The 19,337-nt window shown below is 58.9% G+C and overlaps 1 protein-coding gene across 2 annotated transcripts; it reads left to right on the forward strand.

The window, feature by feature from the left end:
• Nucleotides 1-427: 427 nt before the first annotated feature.
• On the forward strand, nucleotides 428-19,154 carry LOC309890186 (receptor-type tyrosine-protein phosphatase kappa-like). Of its 2 annotated transcripts, none has more exons than XM_082783834.1 (29): nucleotides 428-1,262; nucleotides 3,650-3,865; nucleotides 4,253-4,495; nucleotides 4,748-4,984; nucleotides 5,407-5,649; nucleotides 6,106-6,390; nucleotides 6,595-6,692; nucleotides 8,501-8,693; nucleotides 8,779-8,890; nucleotides 9,004-9,250; nucleotides 9,360-9,399; nucleotides 9,967-10,072; nucleotides 10,207-10,274; nucleotides 10,506-10,648; nucleotides 10,784-10,871; nucleotides 11,148-11,221; nucleotides 11,594-11,630; nucleotides 12,307-12,404; nucleotides 12,590-12,706; nucleotides 14,352-14,509; nucleotides 14,588-14,723; nucleotides 15,491-15,640; nucleotides 15,795-15,894; nucleotides 16,220-16,299; nucleotides 16,683-16,817; nucleotides 17,204-17,329; nucleotides 17,436-17,593; nucleotides 17,764-17,899; nucleotides 18,292-19,154. In XM_082783834.1, exons 1-29 carry the CDS (start codon nucleotides 1,034-1,036, stop codon nucleotides 18,364-18,366), a joined length of 4,128 nt encoding a protein of 1,375 aa, XP_082639960.1. In that variant the 5' UTR covers nucleotides 428-1,033; the 3' UTR covers nucleotides 18,367-19,154. The 2 variants fall into 2 exon arrangements, with proteins under 2 accessions (XP_082639960.1, XP_082639961.1); XM_082783835.1 differs by having other exon boundaries at nucleotides 1,025-1,255.
• The last annotated feature ends 183 nt before the right edge of the window (nucleotides 19,155-19,337 follow it).

Consider the following 19,337-nt stretch of genomic DNA (forward strand, 5'->3'; position numbering starts at 1 on the left):
GGCTTGGCCTTGCGTAACCGGAGCGCGCCTGGTGTGCCGCGAGGCAGCGGCGGCTTGCGACACCCCCAGCCCTCTGCACGGAGCACGGGTATGCTCAAGTCTGGATTTTTCCGACGCGGAGCAAGGGGAAGTGTGAAGAGAGAGAGAATGAGCAAGTACACAGGGCTTCCTGGCAACACGGGGGCCACGCTTCCTCTACGGGCAATTGAGGTTTTAGATGGGGTAATGCAGGGCTCTTGGAGAGGCCAGGCTGTTAGCACCGGGAGCAGCGCAAGGGAGGCCTGGGGGATGTGGTTTTTTTTTAGGGGATTTTTTCTGACATATGGAATTTTCCTAGTTATTTTCCAAAGATTCCCCCAAAAGGGGAACTTCATTCCTACTGATGTGATTTGCTTTTTGCTTCTGCAGCTCTATAAATGTTTTTTGAGCCTCTACACTGAAAGACTCCGAAGACTCCATTAGAGAAAACAAAACACCTCAAGGCTCCTACCACCAGACAGGCTCTCAGGCCTGGGATCACTGCCATGGCAGCCACACTGCGGGTCTCCGTGGCTGTCACCAGCGTGTCACCCAGCATCTGCGCTCAGCCTGTGCTCCAGCACCCATTCAGCACCTCGGCTTTCCTGCCCAAGCGTGCGCCACCAGCTCACAAAGACCGTCAATGCCCTTTTGGCGGCCTTTTTCCACAATTCTTTCTAGGTTTTCAGATATTAATTGAGGGAGAGTTGTGCTGACGTAGTCTCTGCGTGACTCTACTGAGCGTGGAAGCTCCATCTTCCCGCAGAAGTCCTGGAGAGCCAGGCTGCTCACACGTCCTTCTGGGACCGCTGCTGCCCATCCCGAGGGGGCAGCTCAGGCGTCGTGTCGCGTGGCTGCTCCCACCAAAGAGCCCCCAAAACGGCCTCTCCGGCCAGCACTCAGAGAGCTGCGGGGCTGTGAAAGGGGTGTGAAGCTGCCCCGGTGCTCCGAGGAACGAAAGCAGTGCTGACAGCGGCAGAGGTTCCCTCTCCAATGAGGAAGCCTCTCGCACCGCATGCAGCCGCTCTGCCTGCCTGCTTCCTTTCGCTGCTTGCACATCTCGCAGTCGGGCGGGCGCGCTGAGCAGCAGCCGGCGGGACGAGCCCTCGGTCCTGCCAGGGGGGAGAAGGCAGCATGGCCCTGCGCTGGAGCCTTCTCCTGGCCCTCACGCCTCTGCTGGCAGCAGAAAAGATGGAAAAGGATGAGACCGGTTACAAAGAAAATCACCAACAGACGGGTAAGAGGTGGGCGCTCTTCTCCCCGCAAGAGGAAAGTGTTGCTGCTCCCTTGCTGCGTGTCTGCCGTGTCCCTTCGCTGCCAGCAGCACGCAGCAGCTCTGTCAGAGGCTGGAGGCGATGTCCGTGCCAGGGACATGAGGACATCGGTCGGGTTGTGGTGGGGTGAGCCCCCCAGCACCAGGCAGCCCCCAGCTCCCCCTGTACAGCAGCAGGGGCTGCAGCCCAGGACGGGGTGAGAGGGTGGAGAGCGAAGCCCACGGGGGTACCTCGCAGCAAGGCTTGCTTTCTAAGAGCAGGTCGAGGTTGTTTTGCTATTTCCAGCATCCGTCAGCAGAACTGGGAAGTGGGACTGACATTTTAATCGCAGCAGAGCCGGTTAATTGCGTGCCTGGAGGGCCAGCTGCTAACTGAGCTTCCAGGAGATGGTGAACCCATCCAGGGCAGCACGGCCCGGGGCCTGAGCCCAGCTCTGGGGACCATCGCCCTGCCTTGTTCTGCATCCAACTGACCTGGAGGCTGTCTCTAAACTCACCTTGCTGCAGCTGGGTGGCAACAAATGTTCAGTTTGCACGTGCTCACGTTGTAGGGACCTGTTGTATGTACATGTATGTCCCTGGGCTGGCACAGGCTGGAGGAGCCCGCAAGTCGAGGATCCTGGCTGTCACCAGGGCCCCAAAATGGGACTGTTTTTTTTCAGGTGCTGATTTGAGCTCAGGCCAGGTGGGGGACAGCAGGGTCTGCGCTGCATGGCATAGGCCAGGGGAGCTGTGCCCCTGGAGGGACAGGGAGTGTGAGCACAGCACGCCATCACTGGAAAACCAAGGGCAAAGCCCGCAGCAGAAGACATCCCCCTGCCCCTTTCCCAAATCCTCCACCCAAGCTGTCCTGCAGGGCCGGTGCGTGCAGCCGTGGCTCTCCAGCTTGTTTGCTCGATGCACAAGGGCAGACGTAAGGCCAGGACCCAGCTGTGGGATGCAGCAGGCACACGGTGGCTGGCAAGCCCTGTGTGTGCTCTGCACGTCTCGGTCACCCGACCGTCCTAGGAGAAATCCGGGGTTGCCTGCAGCGGAGACGGTATTGCTGAGTTTGCACCTTGGTGTTTGTGAAAAAGAGGAATCGAAACATGAATGCTTCTTGGCCACACCCAGAGGCATGGGCAGCCCTGCAGGCACGTGCGGGGTACAATCAGGGAGAGGGGCAAAGGCCAGGGGACAGTGGAAGAGCTGCGGCACACTGCTGTGCCTGTCTGAATGCCTAAAAGTCCCCTCAAGCCGCGGGGACCGTGGCATGGGCAGCATGGGGCTGTCTCCGCTCAGCGTGCCAAATCCTCTGGGCCAGCCTCACGCATGCCCCAGCTCTGAGCACCGCTACCTGAAGAGCTGCAGGCAAGGCGATGCGGCTGGGAGCGAAGGAGTGGGGGTGGCGGGCAGGGTTCTGGGGGCGCGCTGAGGAAGCCAGATGACAAATCTGCGTCCCAGCACTGGGGAGGAGGCAGCGCTGCGTGCGCGGTGCCAACGCTGCCGGCAGAGGATGTGGTCGGGGCGTGTGGCGCAGCGCTGCTCCCTGCGCTGAGCAGGCGGCATTGTCCCTTTGTCCTATTGTCCCCCGGCCGTCTTTCTGCACGGCTCTCTCAGAGCTTTCCTCAACGCCCCTACCAAAGCCTCATTTCCCTACAATCCCATTGCGTCCAGCAGGGAGGCCAAGAAGCTTGCAGGGGATGTTTTCCTGCAGGGCTGGCTCTGTTTGGCCGTGATTCACTAGCAGACGGCCAGGAGCCATAGCAGCAATGCCCAGCGCTAGGTAAAACGAGGCTCTGTTCAAACAAACAGTTTGTGTTAGTGGAATTGAACTGCCAGAAGAGGCTCAGGGATAATCCTGGGGCAGCGAAAGCCCAAGGGAGGCCGTGGAGGAGCCCCGTGGGGCCGCACACCCCGGCTGTGAGCTGCATGCTGCCCCGTGCTGCCACTTCCCGCTCCACAGCACAGCTTCCCGAAACACGAACCTCACCTCCTGCTGCTCAAAGCCTGCCAGCTGCCCTCCTGCACCGTGTTGGCCTCGCTGAAGCTTCACCTGGACCCTTCATTGTGTCTGGGGCCTGTGGGCGGCCCTGCTGTGCTCTGAGTGCCTCCCTGCTCGGGCATGCTGTGAATCCCTACAGGGCTGGAAGCCCAGTGCTCCTTTCCCTGCTCTCTCGGAGCCCTCCCGGAGCTCCAGCCTGGAGGAAGGGGCCAGCCCCACGTGCTGTGCAGCGTTACCCCTGCCTCTGCCGGGATGTGCCCTGCAACGAGCCACAAACCCCTGGAGAGGTCCATCAGCGGCCGCAGCAGCAGAATGCGCTGCCCACCTTTGGCTCTTCCCATCCCACTGACACGCTCTCCTTCTTCTCTGTGCAGCATGCCCGAAGCCTGAGTGGGACTCAAGCCTCCGCTTTGTCCCAGAGAAGACATTTTACGATAACGGGGAGGAGCTGACACTGAGCTGCTTCACTGAGGATGATCCTCCTCTCGCTGTGATCAGATGTGTTGTATGGATCTTCTGGGGACATACCTGGGAGGTGAAGGACAAGCAGGGAAGGTGGCATAGCACTGAAATGTACCAGGCCTGCACAGGTAACTCGGGGGCAGCAGCTCTCCCCTGCCGCGGGCTCCTCTCCATCAGCAGGGCCCCTGGCGTCTCACCGTGCCCGTGGGATGCCTCGGGCTCGGCTCTGGGATGGCCGCGGCCAGGAGCAGCCCCCGAGCTGGGCCGGGACAGGAGCCCCCAGCGGGGCCCGGCCTTGCCTCTGCCCTGCCTCTGCGGCCCGTCTGCCTGAGCTGTGGCCAGATCCTGCCCTCAGCCCTGCTGCTCTGAGCACCTCACAGCCCCGCGGGGCTCCTGTCCCACACCCAGGGGCTGTGCCGATGGCCGACCCCGCAGGCAGTCGTGGTCCAGCCTCGGCCCCCTCCTGCCCGAGCACCCCGTCCCCAAGGAGGACTGCCACGCTTTCTCCCCTGCAGGAAAGTGCCAGAAACCCCAATGGGACAGAAGGGTCGTGCTCGTCCCAAGGAAAGACAACTACACACCGAATGAGGAACTGAGGCTGTCTTGCCCTGGAGTTGTCAAGCCTTCCTTCATCAGCGCCAAATGTGTGAGGGAATTTCAACGAGTGACTTCAGGAAAACCTGTCTATGGGGTCAGCTGGTGGGGGAGGAGAGGCACAGGCGCCTGGACCCGCATTGAGGAGCCCGTAGCGTGCGTGGGTACGCGGGGCAGCTCTCCCCGTCCCCTCTCTGCCCTCACACTCCCGAGCCAGCCACGGCTCTGCCTGGCCCTGCCCCTGCTTGGCGCTGCGGTGCCCTGCCGGCTGCTGAGGAGCTCCCCCCTCAGAGCACCCTCCTTCCCCACTGGTCCCTGTGACGCTGCTGTCCTGGGCTCAGCACCCCTCGGGTTTCCTCATGGCCTTGGTTCCCAAGCCTCCTGGCCCCACTCTCACACAAATTTGCCTTTGACAGTAAAATGCTCGAGGCCCCAGTGGGACACTGACATTCGTCTGGCACCAGAGCGGGACGTCTATGAGGAGGGCGAAGAAGTGAGGCTGAGCTGCCCGGAGGGTTCCCTGCTCCCCTTCCAGCAGGCTAAATGCGCGTGGAGACCTCAGGCTGTGGCTACAGGGGAGCACAAGGGCACCTGGACAAAGAAAAACAAGTCTGGGAAATGGGTCCCCATTCAGAGCCCCACAACGTGCATCAGTAAGTGGGGTGACAGGAGGTGCCTCGCCTGGAGCCCCGTGGCCCTGCGGCTCCTCTGGTGCCAGGGCAGGGCGAGGTGAAGGGCAGCCTGAGCTGGGCTTGGGGTCAGCTCCAGAGAGCGGCTGCAGGGGGTCTCCTGCTGCAGGTGGGATTGTCCTGGGAAGCTGCCAGCCGTGGGATGTGGTGGGGGGCAAAGAGCGAGCATGGAAATGGGGTGGAGAAGGGATTTTGTGGGCAAGTGACAAGGGGAGCCCCCTCCCTCCCAGCAAGGCATGCTGGGGGGCACGTTATGGCACATGGACGGCTCTCCTTCCATCTCCCGTTGGTGGCTGGAGGGACTGCTGGTGGTTGCTGATAGCTGGCGGTACCCTGCCCCACCTCATCACCCACACCCCAACTAAAACTGCTTTTGCCTCGGACAGAAACATGCCAAAGGCCCTTGTGGGACCCAAGGCTCCATCTGGCACCAGACCAGGAGGTGTACAAGGAGAACGAAGTAGTGGCGCTGAGCTGCCCTGAGGGCTTCAAGCCATCCTTCACCCACATCAAATGTGCAGGGGAAATGCAGACAGCAGAACATTCGGGATTTGCAGACAGAACTACCTGGATGGGGAGGAAGAGCACAAGTGTCTGGATTCACGTTGAGGAACCTGTAGTGTGCCTTGGTACGTGGGGTGGCAGGAATTACCTTCTCTGCAGCCCTGTCATCCAGTCCTACCCTCCATGCATCTCTGCGTTTCCCACATCCCCACCATGTCCTGGGCCATGCTCCCCATGCCTGAGCGCATCCCTCGCTCTCCCTGGCTTTGATGCCTGCGACCAGTGCCCAAGCAAATGGTGGCCCAGCCTCACCCACCCCTGGGCAGCCCCAGCCCCACTGCCACTCACCTGCTTTTGTCTCTGCCAGAAACGTGCCAAAAGCCCTCGTGGGACCCAAGGCTCCGTCTGGCACCAGAGCAGGGACTGGTGGCTGCAGAGTTGGAGACCTGCCGTGGGCAGTGTCACCTCCGGCTTCCTCTCCCTGCTGCTGGGTGGGAGCAGGGCTGTGACCGCAGCACCTTGCAAGGGTGCCAGGGGAAGGGAAGGCAAGGCAGTGACCCTCTTCAATGCTTCCTTCACAGAGGTCTTTGTGCCTGAGACCTTGGAGGCTTCCACCACCAGCATCAAACTGAACTGGACCTGCAGTCTGCCCGATGCCTGCCAGCGCATGCAGGCCACGTGCAGGCTGGCAGGGCCTTCCTCCCCTCCCTGCGAGGCTGAGGAGGTCACGGGACAGGAGATGCTGCATGGCCAGAACGGAACATTTACCTGTGACCACCTGCAGCCCTTCACTGACTACAGCGTCACCATCGCAGTGCCCCCCAGCACCATCGTGTTCACATGGGTGATCAGGACAAAAGAAACAGGTGGGTGTCCACAGGGGAGTACAAGAGAGGAGGGACATTCCTGGGCTGTTTCACATGTGGGAGAGGCAGATAAATGCCTTCTTCACCCAGCAGCTGATCATGAGCACCCTGTCCCCACTGGCACCAGGAGCTGCGGGCACCCAGTTGCAGGCTCTGCTCCAGGTGGGTGTCCCCATGTGTGACCCCATCTCGCTGTGCTTCCAGTGCCCGAGAAGCTGGAGCGGCTGTGGCTGGATGCCAGCACGGGGACGCTGCGATGGCAGGCGCTGCCCTCCTGCAAAGGGGAGATCCTCGGGTACCAGGTACCAGGGGAGCAGGGGCTGCCTGTGGGCCCTGCGCCTCACCAGGTTCTTTGGGCTGGGTGCTGGGCACAGGCGGGCGGGCAGACCATGGGAAACCCTTGAGGACCTTGAGATCCACCCCCCTGGCTGATTTTCTAGCTGCTGTGATACGTTTGAGCATTTCTGCCTCCCTCTCAATGTTCCTCCCCGTGCTGGCTTTACCAAGCTTTACAGCTGAGCTGCACCACAAGTGATCACTCACTCCCCCTCCTCACAGGGAAAGGGGCTCAAGGGTCAAGATAAGAACAGGGAGATCACTCATCAGTTATTGTCAAGGGCAAAGAGATTCAGCATAGGGAGATTAATATAATTTATTACCTATTACTAATATGCTAGAGCAGTGAGAATCTAAAAACAAACTAAAAACACCTCCCCCCCATTTTCACCCTCTTCTGTGTCCCCTCCCTGAGCAACACAAGGGAACGGGCAATGGGGGCTGTGTTCAGTCCCTGACGCTTTGTCTCCACTGCTCCCTCACGGTCCCTCTCTGCCCCTGCTCCATGCGGGGTCCTTTCCATGGGATGCCGTCCTTCCCAAAATGAGCCCACGGGGGCTGCCCACAGGCAGCAGCTCTTCAAGAACTGCTCCCACGGGGTCCATCCCCCAGGAGCAAACTGCTCCAGCACGGGTCCCCCACGGGTGGGCGGCAGCTCCGCCCAGACCCCCTGCTCCTGCGTGGGCTCCTCTCCACGGGCTGCAGCTCCGGCTCAGGGCCTGCTCCTGCGGGGGCTCTCCATGGGCCGCAGCCTCCTCCAGGCCACATCCACCTGCTCCACCGGGGGCTCCTCCACCCATGGGGGGGCTGCAGCGTGGAGATCTGCTCCATGTGGGACCCATGGGCTGCAGGGGGACAGCCTGCTCCAGCAGGGGCCTCTCCACGGGCCACAGGGGAACTGCTGCTGCATGTCCGGAGCACCTCCTGCCCTCCTGCTGCACTCACCTGGGGGCTGCGGGGCTGCTTCTCACTCCTCTCTCCCAGCTGCTGTGAGGTGCAGCTTGTTTTCCCCTTTCTCTACTCTCATAGGGGCACAAACAACATCACTCCTGCTCAGCTCTGGGCAGCAGCGGGTCCTTGTGCAGCCAGCTGAAACTGGCTCTTATCTGACATGCGGCAGCTTCTGCATTCTTCTCACAGAGGCCACCCCTGCAGCCCGCCACAACCAAACCTTTCCACATAAACCCAATACACTCCTGCTGCCTGCAGGGGCTGTGGGTGCCAGGGGGTTTCCTCCCCAGCTCTGCACAGCCTGTGGTTTGGCAGATGCTGGGGCTCTGTGTGCAGCACCTTGTGACGTGTTTTGTGGCGCAGTCTCACGGTCTTTCCTGTGCCTCAGGGGCCTTAGTTCTGGTTTGTGGCACAGGAAAGGCTGTGGTGTGCAGTGCTGGGTGCAGGAGTAAGGGGGCCAGTGCAGCACCCAACCTGTAGGAGTCCCCCCGTGGGGATTAGATGTGATGCAGCCTCACCGAGGATGCCTTGGAAATCCAACCAGCCTGGAGAGCAGAAGAGTGCTCTGAGCAGCTCCATCTGCAGCTGCTGCTGCTGCAGGGGTGTCTGTGGTGCAGCAGATTGCTCTTGCTTCGAGTGCTGGCCCCAGATTCCCCCCTCCCCTCCTCCGCTCTGCGCTGAGGTCCACGCGTGGGGCCAAGGCTCCCGTGGCGTCTCTCCGGGAGCTTCCCAGCTGCAGGCGTGGGGAGCAGCGCAGCGCTGCTGGGCTGTGGCCGGCTGTGCGCTGGGCACGTTCCCCTCCAGCTCCGTGTCCTGTCCCCAGCTGAACGTCACCGCCTGGGGCCCGCAGGACGGCGGCTTCCTCCAGGTCGAGCGGCTGAGGCTGAGCAGCTCCGACACGGAGCACCCGCTGCCTGCGCACGGCCCTGGCACCAGATACACGGTGGCCGTGCGGGGCCTGACGGCTGCCGGGGCCGGGGCAGCGCTGCTGGGGGACTTTCAGAGCAACGGCTCGGGTAAGGGTGTGCGTGCGCTGCCCCCAGCCCTGCCCTGCCTCGCCGAGCCTCCTGCTGACGCTCGTCCCCGGGTCTTCCTGCACAGACACCGCAGCCCCTCCTGATGCCAGCTCCCGCCTCGTGCGCGACATCTCCCCCTCCCAGGGCACGGCCGTGCTTCGCCTCCGCCCCATCCCCTGGGTCCCCGGGGCGGCCAGGTGAGTGCAGCCCCTGCTGCTCTGCTCTGCACAGCCCCGAGCAGCGCTGACACCTGCAGCTGCCTCCTTGCAGCTCCTCGTCCCTGGCCCCGTCTCACAGCCCTGCCTTGCAGCGAGCACCAGCTCCTCGTGGCTGCGACGCACAACAGCACGGTGCTGGAAGGCGCCTGCTCGGGGGAGCCGCAGCCCTTCAACGCCAGCCGCCCGCCCGACGCCTACGTGGCCGCCGTGCTCAACCTCAGCGCCCCCACGGACTTCGTGCTGGGCGACGGGACCCGCGGGCACGGCTTCCACAACGCTCCCCTGCGCCCGGGCTGGGACTACACCGCCCTGCTGCGCCTCGAGCGGCGCTCCCAGCAGGTACCCGTGGCGGGAGGCTGCAGCTCCCTGGGTGCCGCGGCTCCTGGGGACGTGGTGGCCCTGGGTGGCAGCCCTCTGCTCTGAACTCTGCCCCCGCTTCTCCCAACAGGAGGAGACGTTCGCCTGCGTGTGCTACAGCTTCTCTGTGGGTAAGTGGGCTCCTCTGCGGAGGGGCTGGCTCGCCCCTCACCCTGTGCCCGAGCCTCTCTGCCATGTCCTCCCTTTTCCCAGCCTGGTGCCTTGCTGTGGTCAGGGGCTGGCGAGTGCAGGAGCTCCTTGTGGGGGCACAGGACACCTCTCTTTTCCCTTACTCTGGGGTGATGCTATAGCCAGATGCTACCCTCATCCTCTTGGATGTTCCCTGGATCTTGATGCCACTTGGGCACTTGCGGTACAGTTGGACCCTGCACAGCTTCCATGCCATCATCTCGCTTTGCATCTTAGTCCTCATGCTGCCCTAGTGCAAGTGTGACCCCCAAAACTCAAACTACTCACCTGGCTCTGGCCATGCCTGGGGACAGTCATAGAGACACAGCCCACGCTGAAGGGCTTCACACCATGCAAGCACCCATTCCTGCACAAGCCTAACTTCGCTCCAGCACAGACCCTCTGATGGATAATGATGGAAGCTGCTTTTCTCCCCACCCCCCTGTGGAGTCTCCCGTTGATGGATTCGGGCTCTGCAGGAGCCTGATCCTGAACTGTGTTGTTTGCAGGACAGGAGCTGGCACCTCTGCTGAAGAGGAAGCCTGTGCTGATGGCACTCGTGGTGACAATGGTAATTCTGGCACTGGGGATTCTGCTGCTCTTCCTGCTCTTCAGGTTAGTATGTGCTGCTCTTCTGCTCTCTGTGCTGCCATGGGTTACCAAGGTCCTTGGGCTACCCAGGGTGGACCCTGATATAAATCTTCTCTCCATCTCCTGAGTGTCCAAGGGCCTCTCTTGCTGTTTTACAGGCGAAAGCACAACGGTTCCAAAGTGTCTGAAAGCAACAGCACTATCCCCCTGAGAAAATGTCGAGGAGGTGCAGTATGAGCAGAGGCCCTGTCTGCACAGGCTGCCTGTTAAAAGTGCAGGCTGGGTGCTTCCAGGCACTGTAAGGTCCTTATGGGACCAAGGGAGGTCAGAATTGGGTGGTATGGGGAAAGGAACACATCCCCAAAGAGGGGGAGCGGGATGGGGAGGGACAATCTGGGCTTTGATGGGGTCCCGCTCCCTGCTGTCAGGTCACCTCCTCCCCTGGTGGTCCCCGTAGGTGTGAACAAGCTGAACACACAGATCCCAGTGGAGGAACTGCTGGAGGCTCTGAAGAGGCTTAAGAGGGCAGAATTAGAGGCCGAGCAGACAGAGGATGAATCAGCCAGCAGTCACGGTGCCGGGCGGATGGCAGAGTACCAGGTCTGGTTTAGCTTTGCTTTCCTGTCCAGATGCACTGCCCATGCAGTCCCAGCCCCCTGTGGGGCATGCGATGCAGGCAGCCTCAGCCAGTCCCAGAATTTAGGCTAATCCAGAGCTCATCTTCCTCCTCTGCAGCAACTGACCTCGACGTTGCTGCATCCCTGCGATGCTGGGAAGGAGCCGTGTAACCAGGGCAAGAACCGCTACAAGTTCATCATTCCCTGTAAGCAGGGCTCTCTGGGGGCTGGCACGGGCATTTGGAGATGGCTGGGTGCTGGGCAGGTATAGGTGCCCCTCCAAAAGCATGTTGCCTGTGCCACATCACCTTTTGTTTCATTATTTGTTCTTTCCTTCTGAATATGTCCTGAGGCCTGGAAGGCTGCTGAGAAGGGAGCAGGCAGCCCTGGGTTTTCCTGAATTATACCTCCTTCCTGAAACAGTCATTTCACTGCTGCCCCAGACCGACAGCCCACTGACTCCCACCTCCCTTCTCTTCCAGATGACCACTGCCGTGTGGTGCTGCAGCCCTCTGCAGACGCGGGGAGCGACTACATCAACGCCAGCTACGTGGATGTAGGTAGCGAGGAGTCGCTGCCCTGGGCAGGGTAGGAGATATGCGTACACAGGTGGCCCCAGGGACTGGCACTTGCTGTCCTCACATGCTGGCAGATCTTGGGATGTTGCTCTCCCTGGTCCCCTCTGAGCTGCCTGCAGCACTCTGGTGGGTTTGTGCACCATCCTCATCCCTAATAAAAAGGGCTCACAGTAGGAAGGGCACAGGGATGCAGAGGCAGCCCCTGCCTCTCCGTGCTGTCCAGGATTGGTGCTGTGGGACATATTGTGCTGGGTGCTCTGGTACCTGTGGGGATGGGCCTTGTGTTTCTTGTATTTCTTGTTAAATGTTTAACCTGGGTGATTGGAGCTGCTTGAAACTCTCTCTCACAGAGCTACCGGAGTCCGCGCTTCTTCATTGCAGCTCAAGGTGAGTGCTTCCAGCCCTGGAAACTGCCCAGAGCTGGCACAGGGATGAACTGCCCAGGAGATTCCAGTCTCTGCTCTGAGCCCCTTGGTGTGTGGGGAGCTGGGACAGCAGCCCAGGAGCTGCTAAAGGCTCCATCCAGGGCCCTGTATCTCCTGTGCTTCTGTTGTCCATGGTGGTCACAGCTTTTGCAGGGCATAGGTGGTCTTAGTCTGGCCACAGGAGGAGGCTGTGAGCCAGCTCCTGCACTGCCCAAGTGTCGTGGTTCTGCTCGAGTGGGCAACCCTCTCACTCCCCCTGTCTTTGAGGAGAGGGGGAGTGAGAGAGCAGTTGTGGTGGAGCTCGGCTGCCCACCTGAGTAAAACCACCACACCAAGCTAAGGATGAGGTCCCCTGGTTCGTTCTCCTTTGGAGGCTGGTGAGCAGGGACAGCCCTGCAAATGCCTGACAGTGCTGTGCTCAGCATCAGGCTCCTTCCAATGGAACAGAGCTGCAGTGGGTCGGTCTGCTCCATGCAGTGAGGGCATCTCAGGCTCCTTGCAAAGCTGCTGAAATGCCCTCCAGGCTGTGCAGTGTAACTCCTGGGCAGAGGGAAACATGAGGCTACTCCTAGCCCAGGAGCCTGGGAGCATCTCCACGGCCTGGGCTCTGACACCAGGCTCTCCTCTTCCTCCTCTAGGCCCCTTGCCTGGAACGGTGGTGGATTTCTGGCAGATGGTCTGGCAGGAGAAGGTCTCGGTCATTGTGATGCTGACAGGCTTAGTGGAGCAGAACAAGGTACAGGAACCATCTCCCACTCTGCTCAGCTCAGGTCTCCCCACTGCCCAGGTTTCCTTGCCTGCTTTGCTTTGCTCTCAGTGCAGCCCTTGATGAGGGCAGGGAGCAGCTCCACACCAAGAGCTGGCTTGTAACGCTCCCCAAGTGAGCTTCCAGGTGCTCAGCAGTCTCGCTGCTGTTGACAGACCAAGTGTGAGCAGTACTGGCCAGAGCAGGAGCAAGTCTACGGGGACTTCACCGTGACACTCAACAACACTAGGACCACCACGGGCCTTATCACACGCATCTTCTGCCTGCAAAAGGTAAGACTGGCATGTGGCTGTGGTGGAGATGCAGGGTGCTGCTGGTGGTCAGCCCTGCCTGGTCTCCAGCAGTAGCTGGTCAGCTTTGCTATCACTGGACTCTGTCCCAGGGCACCAGCCCCAGGCTTTTTGGGATGATGAGACAGGTGCCTCTCATCCGGAGCAGCCTGCAGACAGTCCTCATAGAAGCACCATGGTGCCTTGCAGCTCCTAAACCTGAACAGAGAGATTATGGTTTAAGATAGCTTACATGAGAGCACTTCTCAAGATGGGTATTTCTGCTGAAGTTGTACCTCAGATAATAAACAGGAACAAAAGAAGGTGCAAGGAGGGGAAAACAGACACAAAATGGGGGCGTTGCAGCTGGGCATGTTCTTGTCTTGCCTAGAACAAAGTCCAGCTGAAAGCTAAAGCTCCAAGAGCACCCAATGGGGGTCTATTAGCTCTGGCCAAGTGAATGTGATGCTCAGGAAAAAAAAAATGAGGATGGGCTGATATAAATGTGACTATATTCATATCATGCAGTATCAGCCTTAGGAAGTGTCTGATCTGGGGAAGCAGGGGCTTTTCAATGACTATGGAAAGACTCCACATTGTAATTTTTTTTTTCTCTCTGGGACACACACTGCATTTACTCCTCTGAGTTCACTGCTCTCAGCAGGGGGAAGCAGAGAATAAAGCAAATCTTGTGGCTTGGTGAATTTGCTCAAAGTCCTCATCATGCCCTTTGCTGTCTGATGAGCTCTGGTGAAGCAGTCACTGCGGTGGGGTGCTGGGGGGAGGCTGGGTGCTGGTGCATCCCTGCTGTGCTTTGTCTCTGTTTGTTGTCATGCCATTGCTTTACACAACTTCCCAGTGTAATAAATGGCTCAGTCTTCAAAATAGGACTATAATCAAAGTTTACAATTTATTAAAGGAATAGAGGTAAGCAAACAGCGCTGGCTGCTCCACCAAGACACACACCAGTTACATCAAGCAGCTGATTTTTATGCTCCTAGGCTGATACATATTCATTACCACTTCTAAAAAACACAGGGTTATTATAATTAGTTTCCAGAATCCAAACCCTCCTACTGGAGCATGCATAACAGTCTCCGGTGGTCCCTCTTGGGGTCTCTGGGGGTCTCGTGCTGAAGGCTCATAGTCTTCCTCCCTCTTGTCCTTCTCCTTTGTCCTACTTGGCTGTATGTCAGAGACTTGTGCAGCATGCCCTGCAAGCTTTGTCTTTTAGTTGTTCTTCAGCTCTCCCTGTCTCCTTAATCTCCTAGCCAGATATCAGAGACTTGCATAGTGTCCCATGCAATAGTCATAATAGTTAGCAGTTATTCTGAAACCCCCCAGATATCAGAGACTTCAAGGAAAAAACTACAAATTTATAAAAAATAAAAAATAAATAAAAAAATAAGAAACCCTTCAATCTCTCTATTGACACGAATTGCTAAAACGTTCCTTTGCAAGATACAAGAATTATATACATTAACCACTCTGTTTTTCTTAGACTTGTGGTTATACAAGGGTATGTAAGACAGAAGGTCACATTCATCATACCACACGGCCCTAGCACTGTTCCATACTGACACGAACCAGATGAACATATCTCACACCAGCCTGATTCCTGCTCCCAGCCGTGTCTCCCTCTCTTCAGGCAGGCTGTCCTCTCCCACGAGCAGTGGAACAACTTCACTACCAGCATTGGCCAGACCACGGGGTGCCCAGAAACCCTGCCCAGCTCCTGTACCTGGTGGAGAGAGTGAACAACAGGGAGTCACAAGCCCCTGCTGGCCCTGTGCTGGTGCACTGCAGGTACCGGGATGGGAATGCTCGGGTGCTGCAGCAAAGCTGGCCAGGGCAGCACCAACCTCTCTTTTTCTGTGTCCTCAGTGCCGGGATCGGGCGGACGGGTACCTTCATCGCCATGGATTTCCTCCTGAAGATGGCAAAGGCTGAGGGGAAGGTGGATGTGTTTCGCTGCGTGCAGAAGCTGCGGGAGCAGCGGGTCAGCATGGTGCAGACCAAGGTGAGGAGAGTCACCTGCTTCCTGCACGCTGCCAGGCTGCAGATCTGCTTCACACCCTTCCCAGGGATGTGGTAAACCGAGCTACAGTGGACACACTCTGTGTGGTTCAGCCACAGGCACTGGAGCTGCCAGGTGATGGACGCTGTGGGTTCTTGTATTCAACACAGTGTCCAAACTTAGGCAGGAGCCACATTCCTCTGAGACCCTCTGAAGTGGCAGCAGCAGCAGCATCCACATGCACCAGTAGTCTGGCATGGAAGGGCAGTCTTATAGGCAACAAGCATGCGTGTGTGGCTTTTAGGATGTGTCCTTCAGGCTTTCGGGATATTTGCCTGGCATCTTCTGGGCTGCAGTGTCCTGGGCAAGGGACTATGTCCTCACGATCTGTTCAGTGCTGTGACCCTGTGGAGGAAACTGTAGGTCGGGCAGGACCATCCAGCTACTTAAATCCAGCTACATACCAGTCTTCCTACATCAGGAGGACAAGTCCATCGGTTTTCTGGGCTTCCTTTGAGAACAAGTCTAATCTGAGAGAGCATTAAACCAGAGGAAGATGCTCCTGACTGGATTTTTGCATTTTCTGGCTGCTCCTTAGAGCAGGGCTGCCTACACTGAGAGGTGTCCAGCAGGGAGGTGAAGGCTGGAGCTGGCACATTCCAGATGCAGGTCGATGTCAGTGCAGAGCAGTCTGAGTGCTGGTGGTCTGGGATCCCTGCACTGTCCGTGGAGCTGCTCCAGACAGTGCACTGACCCGTGTCCCCACGCAGGAGCAGTATGCCTTCCTGTACGAGGTGCTGCTCGAAGGCCTGCTCTGCGGCAGCACTGGGGTCCCGGTGGAGAGCGTCGCCAGCCACATCCGCTGCCTCCAAGGGGCTGAGACCCAGAGCCAGAGCAACGTCCTTGAGAAGGAGTTCAAGGTACCACCAGGGCCTGGTGCGCTGGGTCTGGGGCCTCCTGCCACAGCCCTCACCCAGCTGTGGGCTGGAGATGTTGGTAGCACGTCTCTGGGGTGGCTGGAGATGGAAAGGGAGCTGAGAGGCAGGACTCACTAAGCTGAACCATCCCTTACAGGCAGTGCAGAACTTCTCCGAGTTGTTCCAGCTCCTGCCGTGCAGAGAAGCAGAGAAACCCAGCAACCAGCCCAAGAACCGCAAACCAGGGATCCTGCCAGGTACTGCAGGGCTGGGCAGCCCCTTCCTCCAAAACCCAGCTCCCGAGAGCAGCAAGGGGGGCGATGCTGCTTCCCTCCCCAGCACCATGCTACCACCAGGGGATGGAGCGTTCTGCACCAAGCATCACTTTTTGGTTGGTGATACTTAGTACCATCGAATCATCTAGGCTGGAAAAGACCTTCAAGGTCATCAAGTCCAACCATCACCATGACCTACTGAGTCGGGAGGGTGGATTTACTGCTGCTTCAGGACTTTCCCCACCCAGATCCCCCTCTGTGCAGGCAGATGGCTCACCCCTTCTCTCTCTGCCCCTTGCCTCCGCAGCGGATTCCTGCCGGCCCATCCTGATGTCCTCGCTGAATGCTGACGGCTCGCCGGGCTACATCAACGCGGTGTTTGCCAACGTAAGGCTCCAGCTTCAGCAGGGCTTGGAGCTGCTGGGAGCAAGCAGAGGCTCCACGGGTACCACTGCCTGAGGCAGGGCTGGTCCATGCCACCCCACCTCGAGGTGTGAGCCAGCCCCACCTCGCAGTGCCTGGAGCCCTGCTGCCAGGAGATGGCCCTCATGATCAGCCTAAGCCCTGCCAGCACACTCAGCTCAGCCACTGCCTTTCGCCTGCTGGGTGCTCTGCATCTCCTCGGGCTCTGCCCCTGGGTCTTCAGAGCCTCCCAGCCCAGCCTTCAGCATCGTGGAGGCTGCCCAGTGTGGTTATTGCAGGCACTGCTCTATCTGCGGATTGTGTGACCTCTAAATTCACACACACCCCCCAAATGGTGTGTTTTTCAGACGTACACCAAGGAGGACAGGCTGATCATCACCCAGCTGCCCTTCTCCAGCACGCTGGTGGATTTCTGGGCTCTGGTCTGGGATTACACCTGCACGGCGGTGGTTGTGCTGAACCAGCTCCAGGAGCTGGACAAGGTCAGCTGCCCTCCCCTCTCCCTGCAGCCTGCTTTCTGCCTTCGCCCCCCCATGCAGGTCTCCTTGCCGGGGTCCTGCTTGCCATGGGGATGAGCTGCAAGCCTCTGGGCTCCACGTGGCTATGCCCTGAGAACGGCCCCAGCCCTGTGGAATAACTGGTACAACAGTGGTGGGGCGTCCCCACAGGCACAGAAAGGAGTAACAGGGACAGCCCTTTGGTTTTTGGTGTTATTTTTCTGGCTGCAGCCTCACAGATTTGTCCCAAGCACAAAGCAGGCAGAGCACCCACGTGTAGGCAGGGGGCTGCCCCAAATGCACCCACATGAGCTGCTGAACTCCGTGTGGGGGTCGCGGCATTGTGTGACCATGCATCTGTCTCCCCCAAGACGTACGTGGAGGTCTGGCCCACCCAGGGTGAAGCCATCTATGGCCGGTTCCATGTCCAGCTGCTGTCAGAGGAGCCTGGAGCTGGTTTCACAGTCTGGACACTCGCCCTCACCAACAGGCAGCAGGTAAACTCTTTGTGCAAGCTGAGCCAGGCCCACACTGTCCTGCCTCTCCTCCACGAAGCCAGTGGGCTTCTTCTCTGCCCGACCCACTGTCTTTCTTCCCTCCTAGCCCAAGAAGGCTGCGGTGGAAGTCCGGTTCTGGCAACTGGAGGACTGGCCCGTGAAGCAGCATCTTCCCCCGCACCCTGCCACCATCATCAGCCTGCTGGGGAAGGTGGAGACGCACCAGCGGCAGAGCCAGGACGGACACATCCTCGTCACTTGCTGGTGAGCACTGTCTTTTGGAGGAGCAGCCCATGGCACAGAGTCCAGGCTGTATCCTTCAAAACAGCTCCCAACTCCTGTCTCAGCTCGGGTGAAGGGTGGGCATGAGTTCATCTGGCTGGTGGGACACCAGGAAATGTAGGGTAAGTGCCTTCCCTTGCTCTTCCCTGCAGGGACGGTGCCAGCCGGAGCGGGATCTTCTGTGCTGCCAGTTTCCTGTGCGAGCAGATCCAAAGCGAGGGGCTGGTGGATGTATCCCAGGCTGTGAGGATGCTGAAGAGGCAACGCAGGCAGCTGATTAAAGACGTGGTAGGTGCTGACCAAACTCGGATGGGGATGGCAACACCAGAGCAAGAACTGGTCTGTGCCTGGGCGCCTGTCCTGCACCCACCTCACCACCAGCTCCAGGAACATCGTGGTCTACGTGGACCATTGATGTCCTCAAGGCTGTCACGGTGTACACACCCTGGATGGGAGTGAGCAGCAGCCACCTGGTGGTGCTGGCTCCCCTAGGATCAGCTAGCTACAGCCCTGTCTTCATCCTACATTCACCAAGCCTACATTTGTGATTCCTCACTTGGGGCAGAGGAGAGGGGGCTGTACCTCTGCCTGGCTTGTTCGGGGGGCTGTTGGCAACCAGGCTGGCCTTCTGTGACAGGCACTTGGGCTCCACATACTCACCTGCATCCTTTTATCCGCAGGAGCAGTACAGACTCTGCTATGAACTAGCCCTCAGTTACTTGAACTCGTTTGAAACCTACGGCAATTTCAAGTAGAGGCATGGTCACAGCCCATCTCTGGACAGGACTTCAGCTTTCTTGAGGAAACGGTGGAAACCCGAGGAGAGGAGGAGGGTGTGCACAGCCCCGTGATGCTTTACTCTTCCGATGAGCCACCCCAAGTATTCTCTGCAGCTGCACAGCGCAGCCTGGACTGTCTCCAAACTGTGGTCAGACTTTGAAGCAGGAACCAGAGTTTGGGCAGGAATTTACCTAGCACCACAGCCCAATAATGCAGATCAGAGGAGAGGCACCAGTACTTGACATATCCACACTAGGGATGAAGAGAGCCAGCTGCCCCAGCCAGGCTCCCCAACCCCTTCAGGGTAGCTCCACCAACACCCCATGTTCAGTCAGGGCAGCCCCAAACCCCTGTGAGATCCACAGGGCTGAGCAGCACAGGCCACCTGTCCTGCTTCAAGAGAAGCACGAAGCCCGAGGCTGTGAAGAGCCATGGGAGGGACAATCCACCACCCCAGAAGGTTATCCTGGTCCTTTCCACACCCCGCAGACCCCTTCTGAAGCTCCATCTTCCCAATGTTGATCCAGGTGCCCTACCAGCTCCAGAGGGGCTCCTTCCCCAGCCTGTCTGGCTCCACCATGGCAGTGCCAGGTCGCAGCACCAACCCAGATCCCCGGACCTTGTTCCTGCAGGTTACTGCCCAGGAGAGGCTGCAGCACCATGGAGACTGCCTCTCCCTTTGCGGCTCAAGAGCCAGGATTGACTCTGTATTCTATTCCATGTCTCACCAATAAAGGCTCTGTGCTGGCCGTGGTGGGGATGAGCTCTGATCTTCACTTCTTTTCCAGGTTTTATCTGACACGGGGGCTGCAAAGGAGCTAAGGGCACATGGATCCCCCAGCTCTGGCCAAGGCATGGGCACAGGACCATGCCTGTGTGGTAGAGGGCTTCTCAACAAGGCGCAGTTAATTCAGCACCCTACAGGGAGCATGACTCTGTAAGGGCA

This window comes from Aythya marila, assembly GCF_965140915.1.
Source record: "Aythya marila genome assembly, chromosome: Z".
Classification (NCBI taxonomy): domain Eukaryota; kingdom Metazoa; phylum Chordata; class Aves; order Anseriformes; family Anatidae; genus Aythya; species Aythya marila.

Excerpts from the sequence above, each read along its gene's own strand:
- LOC309890186 (XM_082783834.1), top strand. The coding sequence starts at position 1,034 with ATGCAGCCGCTCTGCCTGCCTGCTTCCTTTCGCTGCTTGCACATCTCG. Across the intron at positions 9,251-9,359 it reads TCGAGCGGCGCTCCCAGCAG|GAGGAGACGTTCGCCTGCGT; the intron begins GTACCCGTGGCG and ends TTCTCCCAACAG. Across the intron at positions 10,073-10,206 it reads CTGCTCTTCCTGCTCTTCAG|GCGAAAGCACAACGGTTCCA; the intron begins GTTAGTATGTGC and ends GCTGTTTTACAG.